The sequence below is a fragment of the Leopardus geoffroyi genome, chromosome C3, assembly GCF_018350155.1.
Source record: "Leopardus geoffroyi isolate Oge1 chromosome C3, O.geoffroyi_Oge1_pat1.0, whole genome shotgun sequence".
Lineage (NCBI taxonomy): Eukaryota > Metazoa > Chordata > Mammalia > Carnivora > Felidae > Leopardus > Leopardus geoffroyi.
In genome coordinates, this window is record NC_059338.1 from 153,282,080 (window position 1) to 153,303,221 (window position 21,142).

A 21,142-nucleotide genomic window follows, 5' to 3' on the forward strand; every position below is an offset into this window, starting at 1 on the left:
TAAATTTCCTTTAATTTCAAAGTTGGCAACAATCTGGGGGTCTGCCATCAGAAGATAAGTTGTTACTGATCTTAGAAAAGTGATACTGCTAAAGTATAGGGAACAGACTGAGACTGACATCTATGATTGAGGTGCTAAGTAAAGTTAGATATAAGACTCATTACAGTGCTCCATGAAGAGTCATCTGACCTCATTTGGGCAGAAAAGGGAAACTTGTTGTGGCAAAATATCTACTATATGTCAGTCATTTCTTTTTCTGCAGGCCTTAATTTCTGGCACTTTACAGAAAACACATAGTGACCAAGATTGTCTTTCAGTTCACTGATAGAAAGATCTTTGGATCTTTGAAGTATAGCAGGTTATGACGAGAGAGCAGACCGGGGGCTGCCTTCAGTGTAAGGTGTCACTGTGCAATTTCCTGTCTGCTGCAGTCATACCTCTGGACAAACTGACTCCCTGGGTTGCACAGGAGTCCACCCAAAGTTACAGGCAGAAGCTGCAAGTAGAAAAGATAGGAATCTTACAAGCTATAAACCTAAGTCTTTAAAAAAAAAATTTTTTTTAATGTTTATTTATTTTTGGCAGAGAGAGAGAGAGAGAGAGACAGAGCATGAGCGGGGCAGGGGCAGAGAGAGAGGGAGACCCAGAATCCAAAGCAGGCGTCGCCGGCTCCAGGCTCCGAGCTGTCAGCACAGAGCCCAACGCGGGGCTAAAACCCAGAGACCGCGAGACCATGACCTGAGCCGAAGTCGGACGCTCAACCAACTGAGCCTCCCAGGCACCCCTAAACCTAAGTTTTTAAATAATGTTTTCTCTTATATACATGTTACATGTGTATAAATTAAAAATTCTACATTAGAAAACATATTGCTAACTGATTCTCCAAAGCAGATATTTTGATGTGCTTTTTAAGTAGATACATTAGCAAAGAATTAGTACAATGTTAAGTATAATTTTACTTCTATATTAATTTTGTGTGTAAACTGGAGCTTGATCATTGTTATAGCATTATGAATCTATAAAACATTAATAATCATTATACAATAATACCTTTATGTACCCCAAAGACATCTCAGAAGTCTTGTCCTCAAACCCAAGCTCAGATGCCATGATTTTCTGTCCAAAGGTTCATTTTCCTACACAGTCCAGTCAATTCTCCTCAGGGCTGGGCACTTTTACCACTCCTGCTGCCCAGAGTGACCTGACCACCCCCTCCCCCCCCCCGCCCCGTCAGCTTTAAACTAGGCAGAGCTTGGTCTAACTCAATTTTACCCTCTTTCTTTCAGCTCCATACTCTCTGCAACCCTGGCATTTGGGGATTCTGGATCTCATGATGTTATTATTTTTTGTCCACCTGTGTAACTGTCAGCAAGTAAGAACCTTTCTGAAGCTCAGTTTCCTCATTTGTGATACGACTAATACCCTGTACCCTCAGCACTGTACGATCTCAAGTGTGCTGCAGGAAACACAGCACATACGATGCATATTAAGGACATCTGAATAACTGAAGGCTATTTTCTGGTTTCTGAGGTTTATGCCTCGCCTTTTTTCAATCCACAACTGAGCCCGGGGTCATGTGACATGTCCCAGTGTATGTTCTCAGGCACAACCCACAGCATTCATAATGCCAACCACCAGCAGCAATTCAGCAGACTTTGGTCTCCAACCCTTCTCTGATATTCATGCTCAGCAAGTAAAACTAGTACCACCAAAGGAGCTGGAGGGACAGACTTCAAGGTGCCACTCACAATTAAGCAAAGCAAACTCACTGTCACTTTCACCTTGCCTTCTCATCATTGTGACTCAGTCTCACCTGTCCCCAGTCTCTTCTGAGGGTGGTCTGTGTGCTGGGCTGGAGGAGCTTTACCAAGATCATCACTGCTTAGCTTACTCAGTAGTTCCTTCTCCAAAGCCTAATGCTGGATACATTCCATGGAAAAAGCAAAACAAAACCAAACCTATGTCTGATCTATAACTGGCTCAGAGAAAGAGTATAAGACTGGTCTCTAGCTGTAAGTCATGATAAAAACCTTGAAAATGATAAAATCATTTCACACGCACATATTGCAAACAAAATAAATTTTTTCCTATAAATCCAAAAGAAATGTTCTCTAACTACATCTGAAGGAGACTTTGAAATCCGTAGGACTTTCAAATAAAGTGCCCATCCACCTGAGGAGGATTCATAATCAACAAAGAACTGTTTCCTGTTACTCTGTCTGAATGGCATCAGAAGGCATTATAAAAATAGGATATTGTTGTAGTTACTATTTCTTCAATATGTGTTTTCTTTTAAAATTAGACAGAAAAGAGTGATTGATAAATTGATATCCATTCTTTTAATTTCTATTATGTTGTAAATCCACCTCACTGCTTTGAGGGCAATGTCACATAGAAAGAAATATAATCTCAAAAGGTTATGCCAAGGCTCTGACATAAACTCTTCAGTCAATGACATGACTACAACTATTTGAAAAAACACAGGAAGGACCTAAAAACGAGTAGAAAGATGTCATTCCCATAGTTGGTTTAAACAACGTACTTTGAATTATAGGTTTGGCTCATGTAGCTAGCTAGCTACACTATACACGAAGGTAGCCACTTGACACATGGGGCTATTAAAGTTAATTAAAATTAAATAAAACTTAAAATTTAGTTCCTCAGTTCCACTAGCCATATTTCAAATACTCAGTAACCATATGTAGTCACTGGCTACCTCACTGAATAGTACAGATATACAACATTTACATCACTGTAGAAAGTTCTATAGGTTAGAATAGCACTCTCTGAAAGCCACGGATTTACTAACTGCCATTTATTAGGTTTTTAAGATATATAAAACTTGATAGACATTGCAGTGGTCTTTTTAGGTATCATAATCACATGTCTTGGCTTTTCTAGAACAATACCAGTATTTCTTGTTTGTATCACTTTCAGTAATATGAACCATTAAAGGTAAAAGTAAATGCAACAAATTAAATTTTTAGTAGGACTTTTTATATTAAGTAAACAGGGGGATTCCTTTGTTATACCACATGTCCCAAATTTTGATGCAAGAAAAAAACCCAAAAAAACCCAAAACTCATGTATATGGTGAATGTAGCCAAGAATTTCTGCTTTCTCTAGGAAGGGTCTCTACTTTCTCTAAGTGACTCTAGCACACATGCCTGTGTCTTGTCACTCACCGAGCTCTGGATGGGTCTGGGCCCGGTGGAACAGCTGAGCCACCTCCCTGCTGATACCTGCAGGGAAGAGAGTAAACTCTTTGTACCACCACTCGGACCTTGACTCCTGACCATGGGGCAGCTCCCTGGCTTTCCACTGCATCCAGAAGAGAGTCCCTCAGGGGAGCTTGAGCTGGGAAGCATTGCTTGGTTTCCTCATGTCCACGGGTGCATTCTGTCCTCATGGTAGTGAGATCACTACACATAACCTGGCCAAGACATGCAAAGGAACAATCTCAGTTTAACTAATAACAGCATGGCACACACCAAGTAATGATATTCTCAGGCAATCTCTGATGTAACTGTACAACACCAAAGGAATGACGAAGAGAAAAGACATGGTGTGGGTCTCTGTGTCTGCCCCGTAACTAATGCTGCTGAGGCGGGCAATGTGAGAAATCACATGGAAACAGCAAAAAGTGTTTCCAGTCAGTGGAAGCACACGTTGTCCTGAGTCTTTGAAAACAGGCAGAAAGTCCTGCTATTACAGTACTTCATGGTAATCTAGAAAATTCTTGTATGAGGTAGCAATCGCAGCAGGACAAAGTGAAAAACAAAAAATGACTAGGGTTTAAAAAATAAATCATATTATTAAGTGCTTTTTATATGCAGTGTACTATGCCGGGTACTTTATAGGCTCATGTAGCCTCCCAACAACGCTTTACAATAGTATTAAATATTGTAATAAGATAACACTTCTAGAACACATCCCAGGCACTCTTTATGTACTGTGCTTACTTATATAACAAACATATTTAACCTCATAGCCACCCAAGCAGGTAGATTATCATTACTACCATTTTAAAGATAAAAATAGAGACGCAGAAAAATTAAGTATTTCATGAATTTAATATCCTGTAGCTGTTTACAACTATATGTTAAAGCAGTAATACACTTTGAGCCATAAATTAAATTGATTAGAGAGCCCTCCTTTTCCCATAATCCCCTTCATACACTTCTTTTGGTTATCAAAGGGGGAGGATGCTTGACGACATTTACAAACAACATGAAAGTCTGTGTACGTTTCTCTTTCTTATGTCCCCTCACACTACCTGGCAGTCTCAGCCTTCTGTTCGGTGCTAACTCAGCTAACTAGGCGAACCTGAGATGGTAGACCTGGAGTCACAGACACTTAGAGCCTGGAAAGGTCCCCAGAGGGCCCTTCGTGCCTGTTGAAAGGGAAATTCAGGGGCTCCCTAAATTCATCTTGATAAATGATCATGAGGGAAAGCCAATAAAATTCCAAAAAGCAATGTATAATCTCAGTGTATAATCTCAAGTTTATGTGGTTCTTTCTGTCCCAAGGGATATAGATACTTAGAAAAAGAAAAACGTGACTTTTTTTGTATTTAAGAACTTAAAAGCTTAAACAAAATTCTTAGACAATTACAAAATGAGAATTGAAAAAAATGAAAACTCATTTATTTTGACAGATTAGGAGAAAGATTAAAAATGAACAATTAGGGGCGCCTGGGTGGCGCAGTCGGTTAAGCGTCCGACTTCAGCCAGGTCACGATCTCGCGGTCCGTGAGTTTGAGCCCCGCGTCCGGCTCTGGGCTGATGGCTCAGAGCCTGGAGCCTGTTTCCGATTCTGTGTCTCCCTCTCTCTCTGCCCCTCCCCCGTTCATGCTCTGTCTCTCTCTGTCCCAAAAATAAATAAACGTTGAAAAAAAAAAAAAAAAATTAAAATAAAAAAAAAAAAAAATGAACAATTAGATGAAATACTGTGAAAGCTCACAGCTAAACACTGAACTACAGCAGGCATAACAATAATAACAAGCTGTTTGGGCATATATGTTTGCTGAATATCTGAAGGGAAACCAAAGGTAAACATCTTCACTTTCAATCCCAATATTATTACAAAGCGTAAAGCCTCTAAACCAATGAAGGTTTACCTGGCCTTCGGGAGATTTAATTGTTAGATTCGTAAATATAAACACCTGGGCCAAAGTGACACTTCTTCTTGGAAGGGGTGTGTCCCAACAGTGCACTTCACGTATTATTTTTGAATCTTCTTTGGTGACAATTTTCTGACAAAAATAAGTATTCAGAATAACAGGGCAACTTCCATTTGGGATAACAAGCTTTTGCCTGGAAAAGAGAAAGAAATATAACAATTTATTTACCGTGTTGGATTCCCCTCATGTTCTTGCTAAATCAGGAATACAAAGGGCAAAGACTCGCCTGCTATGGAAAGACAAAACTAAGCCAGCCCATTAAGTGACAGCAACAGATGAATGGATAAAGAAGATGTGGTTCATATATACAATGGAATACTACTTAGCCATAAAAAGAACGAGATCTTGCCATTTGTGACACAGACTTCAAGGGTTAAGTGAAATAAGTCAGACAAAGATAGGCAAATACCATATGATCTCACTTATATATGGAATCTAAAAGCAAAAACAAACAAAAACAGAAACAGTCTCATAAATAAAGAGAGCAAACTAGTGGTCATCCGAGGGGATGGGCTTGCAGGGATGGGCAAAATGGGCGAAGGGCGTTCAGAGGTACAAACCTGCAGTTATGAAACGAATAAGCCATGGGGATAAGAAGTACAGCATGGGGAACATAGTCCATAACACTGTAAAACTTTGTATGATGGCAGATGGTATCCTATCATGGTAAGCACTGTATAATGTACAGAACTGTCAAATCACAATGTTGCATGCCTGAAACTAACAGGATATTGTATGTTGACTATACTTCAATAAAACAAACAAACAAACAAACAAACAAGAGTGAAACCCACCCTCACACACTGAAGAATGAATGTCAATGGAATGAATTCTACTTTTCCAGTGTAAGTCCTGTGTTGGGATAAGGGGAATGGAAGAAGACCATGTCAGTACCTGGGTTAAAGCTTCCTCAGATCTCCTAGTCTAGTAGGTGATGGCCTTAGGATGCTTCATGAAGAAATTAAGGGAGTAAGCAAAGACTATCAACAGGCTCAAAGAATTGCCCAGACATTAAAAGAAATGTTATTTATAAATAAAACCTTTAGACATTTTGGTGGCTCTAATCTTTCAAAGAACACGACATCAAGTCCCAAAGAAGCTTCCACCTTCACTATCAAATGGAGCACAGTCACAGAAATGCCTCATGTTTAAGTAGAAAAGGAGTCTGGGAACATAAAAGACAAAATTTTCCTGGTTCCATTCAAATACCAGATTTGAGAAGACTCTTCAACACTCATTCCTCAAAAGAGGTAATGCTGCTACACATCACGGAAATTTTAGGACTTCCACTTCCACTCCATTTAGGAGCAGACATCTTTTTCTCTAATTTATCCCATTAAGCACAACTAAAATGCCTGACATTAGATATCAACTAAACATAAGAAGATACTGAGAGGTGGGAAGAAGGCATGCCAGCTAGGCCCTAGAGACCTTGGGACCTAAGGAACAACATACTGGTGAGCTTCTGGGTTTTCTGTTTGTCTCTTATATCTCAGACTTCAAACTGAAGAAGGTGGCAACCTAATACAATGATGCGTACAGATAAAAAAGCCCCTGCAAAATCTTACCCTCTCCAACCAAAGGTCAGGGAAGGGGCAGCCTGGTGAGACACAAAACTTTTAGAAAATGACTGTTCTATTCTAGGCAAACATCACAGAAGACCTGTGACTCACTACCACACACATGAGAAAAGGATGAGTGGGGAGCCCTGACTTGCACCCTCATCAGGCTGTAATAAAAAGTCTCTAAAGCCCAGTTGGGGTAGTGTGAGAGAAGGCAGGATAGAGTGTTGGGACTTCCATCCCTGCAGGCTTATAATAGCCTTCCCTGATCAATCCCTGCCCCTGCAACACACACACACACACACACACACACACACACACACACACACACTATGACAGTGGAGACCACCTGGGGTCTGGACTTCCACTCCCACCTGACATCAGTAAAAAGTACCCTTCCCTGCCCCTCTGGTGTACAGTCAGAGTAGGCCCAGCAGAGTGTCAGGACTTTCAACTCCACCCAGTGGTACTGTAGCTACCCTCTATCCTCACACTTTCCTCCAGTGTTATCAGTGGAAACCATGTGGGAAGCAGCACCCCTGGCCCTCCCAGCAAGGGTTATGTCAGCTGAGGTCTAGCAGGAAGCTGGAACTCACATCTGCTCAGCAGTAACAATGAGTTCTTCACCCTTCAAGTATTAATGGGGATCAAGAAGAGAATTTAGACTTTTACCTCCACTTGGCAGTAATAAGCCCCCCACCTCCAGCTCCCTCCACTTTTCTTCTCAGAGCAGTGTCAGAAAAATTCCCCTAAAACAAGTTTAAATAAGATCCAGATTCTCATATCATAATACCTCGATGTACAGGTTACCATCTAACGTTATTTCTTATACTAAAAACAAGGAAAAAAATCTCAAAAGAAAAAAACATAATACATGGCAATGCTGAAATGACACCGAAACAGTTTTAGAATTATCTGACAAAGATTCTAAAGCAGCCATTATAAACATGCTTCAGTAAGCAATTATGAACACACATGAGACAAATGAAAAGATAGAAAGTCTCAGCAAAAAATAGGTATTTTTAGAATTGAAATTTTAGAACCAATTAAAATAGTGAAAATAAAAACTCAATGGGTTCAATGGCAGAATGGAGGAAACAGAAAGAAATCAGTGAACTTGAAGATAAAAATAGAAATTAAACAATGTGGACAACAACAACAATACCAATAATAATAACAAAACCAGAATTAAAAAACAATGAACAGAACCTCAAGATCTGTGGGAAGGAAGAAATAAAAATGGAAAGATACAGGTAAGTACAACAGGCTTTCCTACTCCTGTAGGGTTTTCAAAATTGTATTTATAGTTGAAGCAAAAATTATAACAATGTCTGATATAGTTCTAAATGCATGCAAAACCAATATTTTTAAAAAATTATATTCTAATTAAGAAGAGTTAAAAGGATATAAGAGATAAGGTTTATTATATACTTCATAAAAACTGGCAAAATGTTGACCCAGTAGACTGTGGTAAGTTATATGTATAAAATAGAATGCCTAGAGCAATCAATAAAATAGCTGTAAGAAAGATACATACAAAAAAATTATATATAGATCAAAAGAAAATTCTAAAAATTGTTTAGATAACCCATATGAAGCCAGAAAAAAAAAAAAACAGAAATGAAAATAAAGAGAACAACATGAAGAATACAAAAAGTAAAAAGGTAGACCTATGTCTTAACATATCAATATTTACACTAAGTATAAATGATCTAAATAAACTAGGTAAAAGACAAGGATTAGCAAACTGGATTAAAAATTATGATCCATCTATATGCTGTCTACAAAAAATTCACTTCAAATATAAAGATACAGGTTGAAGGATGGGGAAAATACATCACATAGACATTAAGAAAAATATGAAAATATAGCAGGGTATCAGATGAAGTCAGTTTTAGAGCAAAGAAAATTATGAGACCAGAGGAACATTACATAATAATAAAAAGGTAAGTCTGCCAAGAAGACACAGCCATCTTAATATGCACCAAACAATGTAGACTCAAAATACATAAAGTAAAAACTGATAAAACTGAAAGGAAAAATGACAAATCCACAATTAGAAATACAGACCACACAGCTGTCTCTCAACATCTGATAAAACAACTGGACAGAATGTCTGTAAAGATACCAAAGAGTAAAAAATACCATCAATCAACAGGATCTGATAGACATTTATAGAGCATTCCACCCAACAACAGCGAAAATACACATTCTTTTACTGAGCCCATAAAACATATTCCAAGAAAAACCATATTATAGGCCATAAGACAAACCTGAATGAATTTAAAAGAACTGAAACACAGTAAACTAAAAATCAACAGAAAGAAAAGAGAACTAAGAAATAAAGAAATAAAATAACAAACAGTAATAAAAACAACACACTTCTAAGTCATCCATGGGTCAAAGAGGAAGTACCAAGGAAAATTTTAAAAAATAATAAAATAAAACATTTAACTGAGTGAAAATGTAACTTTAATATACCAAATTTTGTATGAAACAACTAAAGCAATACTGAGAGGAAATTTTTATAGCACTTAAAGCTTACATTAGAGAAGAGGAAAAATCTCAAATCAGTAAGCTAAGCTCTGAAAAAAATGAGCTTATATGAAAAAAAAAAAGACAAAATAAACCCACAGTGGATAGAAGGAAATAAATAATAAAGAACAGAAATAGATGAAATTAAGAATAATAGAAAAAAATGCAATGAAGAGTTGACTTTTTGATATGATTAATAAAATTAACTGACAAAGGAAAGAACAGAGAAGATATAATCACCAAAATCAAGAATGAAACAGAGGATATGACTACAGACTATGAAGACATCACAAAACTAGTATGAGATTACTATTAACTGCTATATATATGAAATTATCAATAACTTAAGTGAAATGGACCAATTCCTCGAAAGCACAAACTACCATAACTCAACCAAAATGAAACAGATGATTTGAACAGACCTATAAATAATAAAGATATGTATATATCTTTTATTACATATATAAATATGTAATTTAAAAAGTCCCAGAAAGGGGCGCCTGGGTGGCGCAGTCGGTTAAGCGTCCGACTTCAGCCAGGTCACGATCTCGCGGTCCGTGAGTTCGAGCCCCGCGTCAGGCTCTGGGCTGATGGCTCAGAGCCTGGAGCCTGTTACCGATTCTGTGTCTCCCTCTCTCTCTGCCCCTCCCCCGTTCATGCTCTGTCTCTCTCTGTCCCAAAAATAAATAAAACGTTGAAAAAAAAAAAAAAATTTAAAAAGTCCCAGAAAGATAACTCCAGGTCCAGACAGTTCCACTGGAGAATTTTACCAAATGTGCAAAGAAGAATTAACACCAATTTTATACTATCTTTTCAAAAGGAAAGAACAGAGAAGATATAATCACCAAAATCAAAAATGAAACAGAGGATATCACTATAGACTATGAAGACACCACAGAAGAGGAGGAAACACTGCCCAATTCACCTTATAAAAATAGTACTACTCTAATAAGAAAACCAGATGAAGACAGTACAGAAGAAGAAGGATGAGGAAGAGAGGAGGGAGAGGAAAAGGAGGAAAAGAAAAAAGAAAAACCACAGACCAACATACCTCAGGAATACAGATGAAAAATCCTTAATGAAATACTAGTAAATAGAATTCAGAAGTAAATGTAAGGATCATACAACATGACAAAGGGGTTAACTCCAGGGATTCAAGTCTCATTTGATATTTGAAAATCACCTTGACCACATTAAAAATGAAAAAAAGTCTTATATTTCTTCAGTAGAGGCAGAAAAACTATTTTACAACATTGAACACTGATTTATAACCAAAAAGTCAGAAAACTAGAAATAGAGTACTCCCTCAGCTAGCATTATAATTAATAGTGATGGAGTGAATGCTTTCCATCTAAGAAGGGAAACAAGGCAAGAATATTCATTCTATTTTTTCTTTTCTTTTTTTTGTTGTTAAAAGGGGCCTATGTTCTTTCTTCACACATAGGCCATTGAATACTTTTCACAGCATTTTCCACAAAGAATAAGGGAAATGGAAAAAAAAGAGGTCATGACAATTATTTACATTTTACAAATTGAGGGAAGGAGACTCCCAAGGGCATATGAGGTCACCTTTACCAAAGGTAAAGAAGGAGCAAAATTTATACTCCACTGACTTCTGCTGTGCCGGGTTAATGTTGCAGATCCTCTTATGCCCATAGAATTCAAGTGCCCCCAGGCCCCCAGATGGCCAAGGCCTGGGGACTCCAGGACCCACTTGACGTTTGTCCCCTTGCTGCTCACTGAGCCCATCATCTACCTCCACCTCCCTACCTATGCCTTGGGACACTGGAAGGGCCCAGAAGAGAAGATGGCATGGCAGGTGATAATGGGTGCAGTTTGGCTACATGGCTATGACTACTACCACAACCTGGCAACTCTCACCCTAGCGTATGAATTCTGAGCCAACCTGCAGACTGCCGCTCCTGCAGAGTAGTAGAGTGTGTTGCAGAAGGGGGCCATGTTAGGGAACCTGAGAGTCCAGGCAGTTCTGGAGGGCAGGCTTGCATGCAGCCCACGCCAGTGGGGTCCTCACCCTTCCATGGCACTCCACTGTGTGCCTCCCATGCAGTGTACCTGGAACACAGTTTCCAGAGGGACCAGCTGACTTTCCTGTGCAGCAGTGGGCCACTGGCTCGCCTGCTCTCACCACTTTTATTCAGAGGGCTGGAAGTTCTTGCCAGTGCAATGAGGCAAGACAGGGGTAGGGGAATGACATACAGAACAAAAAGGAAGAAATAAATCATTCCCTATTTGCAAATGACATGATTGCTTGTGTAGAAAATTACAAGAGAGCAATCGACAGAAAAACTCTAGAATAAGCGTGTTCAGCAAGATTACAGCATATAAAAAATGTATTTCTATATACTATCAATGAGCACGTGGACACCAAAATTGAAAATATAATTCATTTAAAAATGCAAATAATGACAAAAAACATTTCATGTAAATCTAATAGACATATATATTACTTGTGTGAAGCTATAAAACACTGATAAAATAAATCAAGGATCTTATAGAGACATACCATATTTAGTGGCTCGAAAGACTCAATATCATAAAGATGCCAATTCTCCCCAAAAGGATACATAGGTTTAAAACAATTCCCATTGAAACTCCAGCAAGATTTTTTGCAGATGTACATTAGCTTACTCTCAAATTTATATAGGACATTAGCAAGGTGGCAGAATAGAAGATCACTACTCATATTTCCCCTTAAGAGCAATAATTTGGTAGCCATCCGAGTGTGATAAAAGATATATAATATAATTAGTTTGATTGTGGTAGTTATTTAACAATGTATATCAAATCACCATGTATACACCTTAAATATATATGATTTTTATTACCCATACACCTTAACAAAGTTGGAAAAAAATGTATATAGAAAGGCAAAGGAACTAGGACATCTAAAACAATTTTGAAAAAGAATAGAGTGGGAGGAATTACTCTCTTTACTTTCAAGACTTACTATATAGTTACAGTAATCACTACTCTATGATATTGTTGGAGGAATAGACATAGATCAATAAAACATTATAGAGAACCTATTGAGTATACTCCACGCTATACTATATGTAAGTATACAGATACATATACAGATCTGCCCAACTGATTTTTCACAAAAGTGCCAAAGCAATACAATAAAAGAAGTAGACTCTGGATATTCATAGTCAAAAAAAGTATGAGCTTCAAACTAAGTCTCAAACTTTATATAAAATTTAACTCAAAATGGATCATGAACATAAATGTAAACAATAAAGCCATAACACTTTTAGAAAAACATAGGAGAAAATCTTCAGTACCCAGGCTAGGCAAAGTGTACTTAGACTTGAGATAAAAAAAAAAAAAAAAATTTACCCATAAAAAGAAAAAAAAAATTACAAAACTGAACTTCATCAAAGCTAAAATCTTTTGCTTTGAGCAAGACCTTTTTAAGAGGACAAAGAGAGAACCTACAGAGGTAAAATATTTGCAAATCACATATCCAAAGAAGGACTATGACCTAGAATATATAAAGAAATCTGAAAACTCCACAGTGAAAAAATGAACAATCAAATAAAACATGGACAGCTGTCACTAACAGACAATTCACCGAAGATATAAGAATGGCAAATTAGCATATCAAAAGATGTTAAATGTCATTAGCCATTAAGAAAACACACATTAAAACCAGACTTATATAGTACCTCTATACTATCAAAATGGTTAAGACAAAACATAGTGACACCATTGAAAGCAGATGAGAATATAGAGAAACTGAATTGCTCAAACATTGCTGCTGGGAATGTAAAGCTATATTATATAGCCAATCAGAGAAAGGTTGGCAATTTTTAAAAACGCTAAACTTGCAATTACCATACAACCCAGTGCACTCTTGGGCATTCATTGCAGAGAGATGCAAACTTATGTTTATATAAAAACCTATGTAGGCATGTCTGTAGCAGCTGTATTCATAATAGCCCCGACTGGAAACCTAAATATCATCAATGGGTATGAATGGTTAAGCAAACTGTTAAATCCATCCATACCACAGTACTATTCAGCAATAAAAAGGAAGGAACCACTGATACACATGACAACATGGATAAATCTGCAAGGAATTCTGCTGAGTGAAAAACCATCCCTAAAGCAATACAGAAGACACTGGTGCTTGCTAAGGTTTAGGGGTCTAGTATATTCCCCCAAACTCTATCCAAAAATAAATTTGTAAGAGTGAGGTTTTAAGCCTATAGGCTATAGGTATGGTAACTCAGAAGTTAAGAAGAAATTGTGAGAGATGGAGAGACAGACAGAGCTAGACACATACATGCAAAAAGAGACAGGAGGAAGGGAGGAACAGAGACAGAGACAGTAAGAAGAGGCTGTAAGAAAATCAGAGGGTGGGGGTGGGGTACAGTGTCTTGCACTGTCTGGGTACAAATGCAAATATGCTTCACACAGCCAGATGGATGAAAGATGTCACAAACTTCCAGCTTTTGCTTTCAAGTTAATTTTAAAAAATATGATAAAGTAATATTATTTTCATAACTAAGTTAAGAAGAAGAACGTGCTAGATAAAGTTTTTCTATTTAGAACCTTTCAGTTTACAAGTAAACATTACCAATATTAGGGGCGCCTGAGTAGTTCAGTTGGTTCAGTGTTCAATTCTCGATTTCGGTTCAGGTCATGATCCCAGGGCCATGGGATCAAGCCCTGCGTAGGGCTCTGTGCTGAGTGTGGAGCCTGCTTAAGATTCTCTCTTTCTCCCTCTGCCCCTCTCCCCAGCTCATGCGCACTCTCTCTCTAAAAAACAAAACATTACCAATATTAGAACTATGTTCTGCTCAATTCAGTCTTGTTTAAGGCCGTTAAGGTTAAACTGAATTAAAAACAGCAAACCACTCCAACTAAGTGAAAGCTTACTTTAGCCTTTCTTCTCTGATACCAATAATCACTACAATTTTAATGAGTTCAACCTTCTATTTTTTCTATGTAGCTCAGATCCAAAAAAGGATATCTTCCTTACTTAATATAAGCACTATTTCAAAAGAAGGTTAATTCACTGATTTCGATAGCATTAGATATTCCTTGTCTCCTGGGTAGAACCACATGGTTAATTATGAGTAATTTATCTACAAGGTGGCATAATTCACACACACAATGCGAACCCTAAAAGGACCCATTTTTCTGATCTCTTGTTGACAAAGTGAATAAACTCATGCAAGATGCAGGATTATTGCATCAAAATGAATGAAAACAATTAATGTATTTGGCTTGCCCTCAATACAACTACATTAGATAACTATACAAATATACCCATGATCTCAAGCATTACATTCTTGGTGTTTTTGCTTACTTTACTCCATTTCCTTCTTATTTATGGGCACATAAATAGAAGAGGCCCTTATTTAAGGGCCTCTTAAAGGTTTCAAATTCCTTGCTAATCACTATTATAAAGCTAGTATTTTTATTAGCTATTAGTTTAACACTCCATATTTTAATATTTACCTAATAGGAACATAGGCCTCTTTAATGCTAATAGTTCCCTTATCCTAATTTTAATATTTATCATTCAGTTCTACATAAAAATATTCAAAACATATTCTTTTTTTAAAAGTTTATTCTGAGAGAGAGAGTGCGCATGTATGTGCAAGTGCATGGGGGAAGGAACAGAGAGAGAAAGGCAGAGAGACAGGCAGACACAGAGAGAGAGAGAATCCCAAGCAGACTCCATGCTGTCAGCACAGAATCTGCCACAGAGCTTGATCCCATGAACCGTGAGATCATGACCTGAGCCAAAATCAAGAGTTGGATACTTTACTGACTAAGGCACCTAGGTGCCCCTCAAGACATATTCTTGATAAAAAAATTAACTTTGAAATTTTGTGATTCGTAGTAAGGTTGACTTGATAGGAATCCTTTTTAGCAATAAAAAATAGAACTCTTTTAGTTTCAAATGGAGTTTGCTGATATGCAATTAACAAAAATAAACATTAAAGTGATGCAGTTGGAAAAAGTGGTATTGTTCTTAATTGTGTATCATTTTGCAATATCACAGCATTTCTGTTTACTCACTCAGCCCTCTACCTTGGTGGCTGACCCAAAGTCAGATCTTCAAGATTCCCAGGGATGGAGATGATAATATGCAGTGTCCTACTAAATAGGCAGATTTTTAAAAGTTTCAAGAACTTTTAAAAATCATTAAAAAAGATTTACCTGGTAACTATAAATCTGGACTTCTTTTATAATTAAACGAATCACTAAAGATTTAGCAAAAAAAAAAAAAACAAAAAAACTCTATTTTGAAATGTGGCTGAGTAATTTTATGTTTTCAAAAAGCACTTACATATGTATTTCAAACATTGTTAGCTTTGCTTAAAAGAAGGAAAACCCAAGGCAGAAATAAAGGTTCTTTGGCCCAGCTGTGGGGCTCTGAGAGAGACAAGAACTCAGGCCATGCTATTACAGCACGTGGCCAGCTCATCCAGTCCTGTATCTTCTGCAAGAAAATAGGGGGTGCATTTATACTAATGATGACACAAATGTTTATTTAATAATACATAAAACAAAAATGTTGACTGTACACATTTAGTAAAATTCTTCTTGATTCAAGTTAGTCAAACTGAATTAAGTCTAGGAGAGAAAGGATTTGTAAGGAAATTTAGTTCATTACTTCAAATTACAAATTAAAACCATAGTCCTTAGAAAAGAGAAAGTTTTGGAAAGTCTTCTGAAATAGATACAACTATTTTTCATTATTGGGGTATAATTGATATATCGTGTTATATTGTTTTAGGTGTACAAAATGAGTCAGGATTTGTATATACTGTGAAATGATCATCACAGTAAGTCTAGTTAACATCCCTCACCATATATAGTTACAAAATTGTTTTTCTTGTGATGAGAACTTTTAAAGTCAACTCTCTTAGCAACGTTCAAATATACAATATTATTAACTATAGTCACCATGATGTACATTACATCTCCAAGACTTGTTTTATAACTGGAAATTTGTGCCTTTTGACCCCCTTCATTCATGTTTCCTGCCCCTACCACCCTGCCTCCGGAAACCACCAATCTGTTTTCTGCATCTATGAGCAGACATGACTAATTTTTTACTAGCATATCACTTGCTTCTTTACAAATAGTACTAAGATTTGAAAATAATTGATTCTCTAAGGTAAACATACTTGAAATCTTGTTCAAATTTCTCATATACTCACAAGTACCCTTTTTACCTTGCAAAAATAACTATACAGGTAAGCATAATCTAACTAGATCCATAGGATGATAATTTCTGAATTAGGGAATCTGAATAAGGTTTAAAATGATTTACCATAAAATGGGAGGTCTGAAATTTTAGTTACTGATGTTACTCTGAGGGTCTGGGAAATTAATTCAAATAATAACACACCTTGTAAAATATATTTGGAAGGCTAGTTGATATAGGAAAGACCTTAAAACTCTTATCTAGGTCCATTTGGTTCATTTCACTCTTTTTACTGAATACATTTCATGTGCCAGGTAGTAGGCTAGGGAGCTAGGAATCCAGTCAGAGATAAGAAAGAAGGCCGAGTGGATGGTTTTACTGCAAAGGAAAAGGGTGTTCCTGAGTTAGGACATGCCGACTCAGACAGGATACTTAGTAAGCCGACTGGGTTTAGGGAAGGCTTCCCAGGAGAGGGAGCCAGGTAAGGGCCATCGTGGGTCAATGAGGGCAAAAGTGCAAAGAGAGGCACGGAGGCTCCCAGAGGCTGCCCAGTGGCAATGACCACAATTTAATTTCAATGTGGTGAGCAAATTATGTCTCATTGCCACATCACTGAGTCTCTGCAAAAAAATTTACACGTTCAATTTCCTTTACTAGTAGGAAGAAGTTAGAACTTTTCAGTATCTATATGTATGATTCCATCATTATTTCTCTAGGTAGTATGACCTCTTGACTTGTTTTTTAACTTTTTTTTAAATTTGAGAGAGACAGAGAGAGAGAGAGAGAGAGAGAGAGAGAGAAAGGGAGAGAGAGCACGTGAGCAAGTGGGGGAGAGGAGCAGAGGGAGAGAGAGAATCCTAAGCAGGATCCACGCTTAGCATGAAGCCCGACTTGGGGCTTGATTCCATGACCCTGGGATCATGACCTGAGCCAAAACAGAGTCCTGCACTGAATCGACTGAGCCACCAGCTGCCCCCAATTTTGTTTTATACTGCGATCCAATATTAGCTGCTGTAGACCTTACAATCACCTCTTGATGCGTCTGCCACAAATGTTATGTGACAACTAAAAAAGGTTTACAGAGTATGTATGTATTGAGATTAGTATTGTACTATATTTAACTAGTATTTCTAAATATCAAACTGAAAATAAAAACAAACCTAAGTGTTAAACCTCACTTGATAAATCACATATACAATGAATGACACCCGTGAACATTATCATGACACTGGGCTCCCGCTGATTTTTCTGTTTAAGGAATTTGAAGAATATGCATTTACTTTCCAATAAACTCTCAGAGCATCCCTGAAATAGTGGCAGAATGGACTAAAATATGGGAGAGTTACACACACAAATGAAATACACAAAAACTAGAAAGTAACAGTCTTCAGCGGAGTCCAAGTACTAAGGTTTCTGGTGTAAATGTCTTCTTCTTTTTAATAGAGAATACTGTATGTATAATCAAAATGACAATTTGTCAAAATGCTTTCTGAAAATAGAAATGGCTGCTCAAACACATATGTTTTACATTAAGAACCATTTCCACTTCTTCTCACCTGAGATTGTTCTATATAGAACTCAAGTAAACAGGAAACAATACTTTTGTTTTTAAATGTCATTGGGACCAGAGAAGGAAAAAAAATGAAAACTCTTTTCATTTTCTATAATTTCAAAGGTTCACAGTTCTATCAATATCAACACTGACAAAGTGTGAAATACCCTGTAAACGACTTTTCAGGAAGTCTGAGGTTTGTGAGCAATGTTTCTTTTTATTTTCCCACTAGTGATGTGTTCTCAGATTTTTTGCCTCTAGCACCCGATTACATACAAACTGTGCTTTGCGCTGAACATGCTGATAAGGATGATTGAAATTTTGACACACGATTCCCTTAAAAAGCAAACTCTCTATTCCAAACCATAAAATAATATCAATTTGCTTGTTTACCATGTAGGAAGAATTCATGCAAATCTGTGGTGGGAGCAAAGTGGATTAATGAGATTAATGCAGTGACCCGAAGAAAACAAAGACAAACAGAATTTCCTCTCCTTTCCCTCCTTATTTTAATGGCTAGCTAGCGAACAAGGTTGGGCTAGGAACTATAGTTGCCAGAAAAACATAATGTAGGTTTAATTTTTCTTTTCACTGAAGACATGCTTGGGATAAACCAATCAATTTTGTTTACAGTTTAGTCTCAACTCTAAGCCTCACCCACCGCAGGCCCAAACCTGGCCACTGTACAGTCTTTCTTCCACCACCTGGAGGAGAGGCCGGGTCATGACATGAGGAGTTAAGAGTGCTTTGCTTAAGGGTGTATGTAGGGCCATACACCAGGAAACGGTAAGTGCAGTAAAACACTCTTCGGGCTACAATAGAAGGAACACTGGCTTCTGCACGGAGGCAGAGGACAGACTTCTCCAGATTAATTAAGACCCTTCTAAAATGCTGTCTCTGTGAGAAGTCTTGATGGGCTGGTTCAACAATAACAAACACAAAACAATGTTTTTTGAGTGAATGTCAATCCTTGTCACAGGAGAAGCTGTTCTTTTCTCTGTGCTCTGAGAGTGCTTTTCACACTGGTTTGCTTGTGTCTGTCTCTACAATGAAACCCTCAACTACTAGAATATCTCAGCTGTTTCATTTTTATCTTTGTTTTTTAGTGCCAAACAGTACCTAACATCTGCATGGAACCCAACAGATGTTTTCTAAACTAATGGAAAAATATTTTTTATTCCTATTTATCAGATGTATATATAAAGAAGTGAATGTGCCTTTTACATAGATAATCAGACCTAATATAACTGAGTTCCATGAGCTTTAAAGTGGGATTCTGGGAACTGTACACATTTAAAATAAGGGCTTGGAAAAATGAAAGCTCTAAGGGGAAGGATCCAGGCCCATGCAAGTCCACTGCATGGCACAGAGTGATGTGAAGGGAAGATACAGGTTTTGGATTTAAGACATGTAGATTTAAATCCTGGCTCTGCCACTTACTGGCTGTGTGACTGTGGACAAATTCAATCTGTGACTCCGCTTCTCTGAGACGAGAGTATTAACAGGAGCTAAAGGTACTCCACAGATTTCTTGTGAGAATGAAATGAATGAACTTCACACCCATAAGGGCTCAGTGGGTGAGGCTGTCAGTGCTGCTGCTGCTGCTTCTGTGGCTCTGAGTCTCATCTTCAGTCACTTCACATTAGTCACTGTCTACTGTGCAGCCAAGACTAGGGTTATTTAGTGTCATTTCCAAGGCCTGCTTTCTTTCTCTTCCTAAAGATTAATGAGAATTACAGGCCACTAGCAGCAAATATGACTTTTCCGTTACCTGCTCACATGTTTATTTGCATAATGCCTTATTTGCTATTGATACTCGCTGCTTAGATTCTGCTGGGTCTTATAACGCTAGCCTAAATTCTTCCTTAGTCCTCAGGTCTCTCAGTCTTCACTGTACAGGGTAAATACGACTACCCCAATCTTCAGAGGAGGCTAAGTAACAATCATTTCTATACCACTGGTCCATTCCAGGGCTGAAATACAAACAAACTGGCTTTAAAGCTAGTCTATTGTTTTTCCAAGATACGAAGCTACCTCTCTGGAACAAGAGTGGGACTCACCACTTCGACAATGGCAAGAAAGGTGTTGGCATTATTCCTGGAGGAATCAATGCACGAGAAAGGGATGTGACCCATATCAACAGGAGCTGGTTAGCCTAGCCCACAGGATTAGATCAGGCTGACAAGAAAGCATGAAATGGGGCCCCAGGGTGCCTCAGCCGGTTGAGCTTCCGATATTGGTTTCGCCTCCGGTCATGATCTCCCAGTTCATGAGTTCAAGCCCTGCTTCTGGCTGGCTCGGTGCTGACAACAAGGAGCCTGTCTGGGATTCTGTCTCCCTCTCTCTCTGCCCTTCCCCAGCTCATGCTCTCTCTCTCAAAAATAAATAAACTTTAAAAAAAAGCATGAAATTTAGGTGGGACTGTAGGAGATTATACTTCCTGTTCACAGCTATCAAGTGTTGGGCGGTGTGACAAGCTGCAATGGAAGGACTTTAACTGCACAAAGGTCTGGTGATAACAGAACATTTAGACCCACTTTCTACACCTGTGCCTATAAAGCCACTGGCCCTTGTAGCTAATCAAATTTAAATAAAATAAATTTTAAAATGCAATTCCTAAATTGAGCCACATTTCTAGTATTTTCAGTGTGGCAAGTGACTACCATACTGGACAGCATCATAAAGAACGCTTTTGTTACTGCAGAAAGTTCCACGAAGCTATGTGAGAATTCTGATTTTCAGGATAAACAATAAACCACATACTGTCATTAGTAAATGCTTTTTGATCAATTGATTCATTAATTGGATTTGAAAGGGGCTACTATGCCCCAGTGACTTCTAGGGCTAACTTCACAAGCTTAAGCACCCCCCATGCTCCCTGCTGTAGACACCTACACCAGCACATGGGCACTAAATCCAAGTTAGTGACAAGACAATGTTAATTATCTTTATTATGAATTTTTAAAAATAGCAAAATATCCTGCCCACCTTCTTACTCATTTAAAGAGTGAATGGGCACTCTTTCTCTCCACCAAAAATCAGATTTAAGAAAAATTTAAAAACACAAGTCCCAAGAAATTTCTCTAAGCTGAAGAATTAAGCCAAGTTCAGGAATAAGAAAT

The 21,142-nt window shown here is 37.8% G+C and overlaps 1 protein-coding gene across 1 annotated transcript in view; it reads right to left on the reverse strand.

Annotated features, from left to right (window-relative positions):
- The window catches only part of SPIDR (scaffold protein involved in DNA repair), a 490,431-nt gene that overhangs the window by 142,994 nt on the left and 326,295 nt on the right, over positions 1-21,142 (reverse strand). Inside the window, exons 9-10 of the mRNA XM_045455385.1 lie at positions 5,120-5,315; positions 3,186-3,433 (exon numbers count right to left, since the gene is read on the reverse strand). Of these exons, the coding sequence (XP_045311341.1) occupies positions 3,186-3,433; positions 5,120-5,315 (444 nt within the window). The remainder of the gene's footprint in view (positions 1-3,185; positions 3,434-5,119; positions 5,316-21,142) is intronic.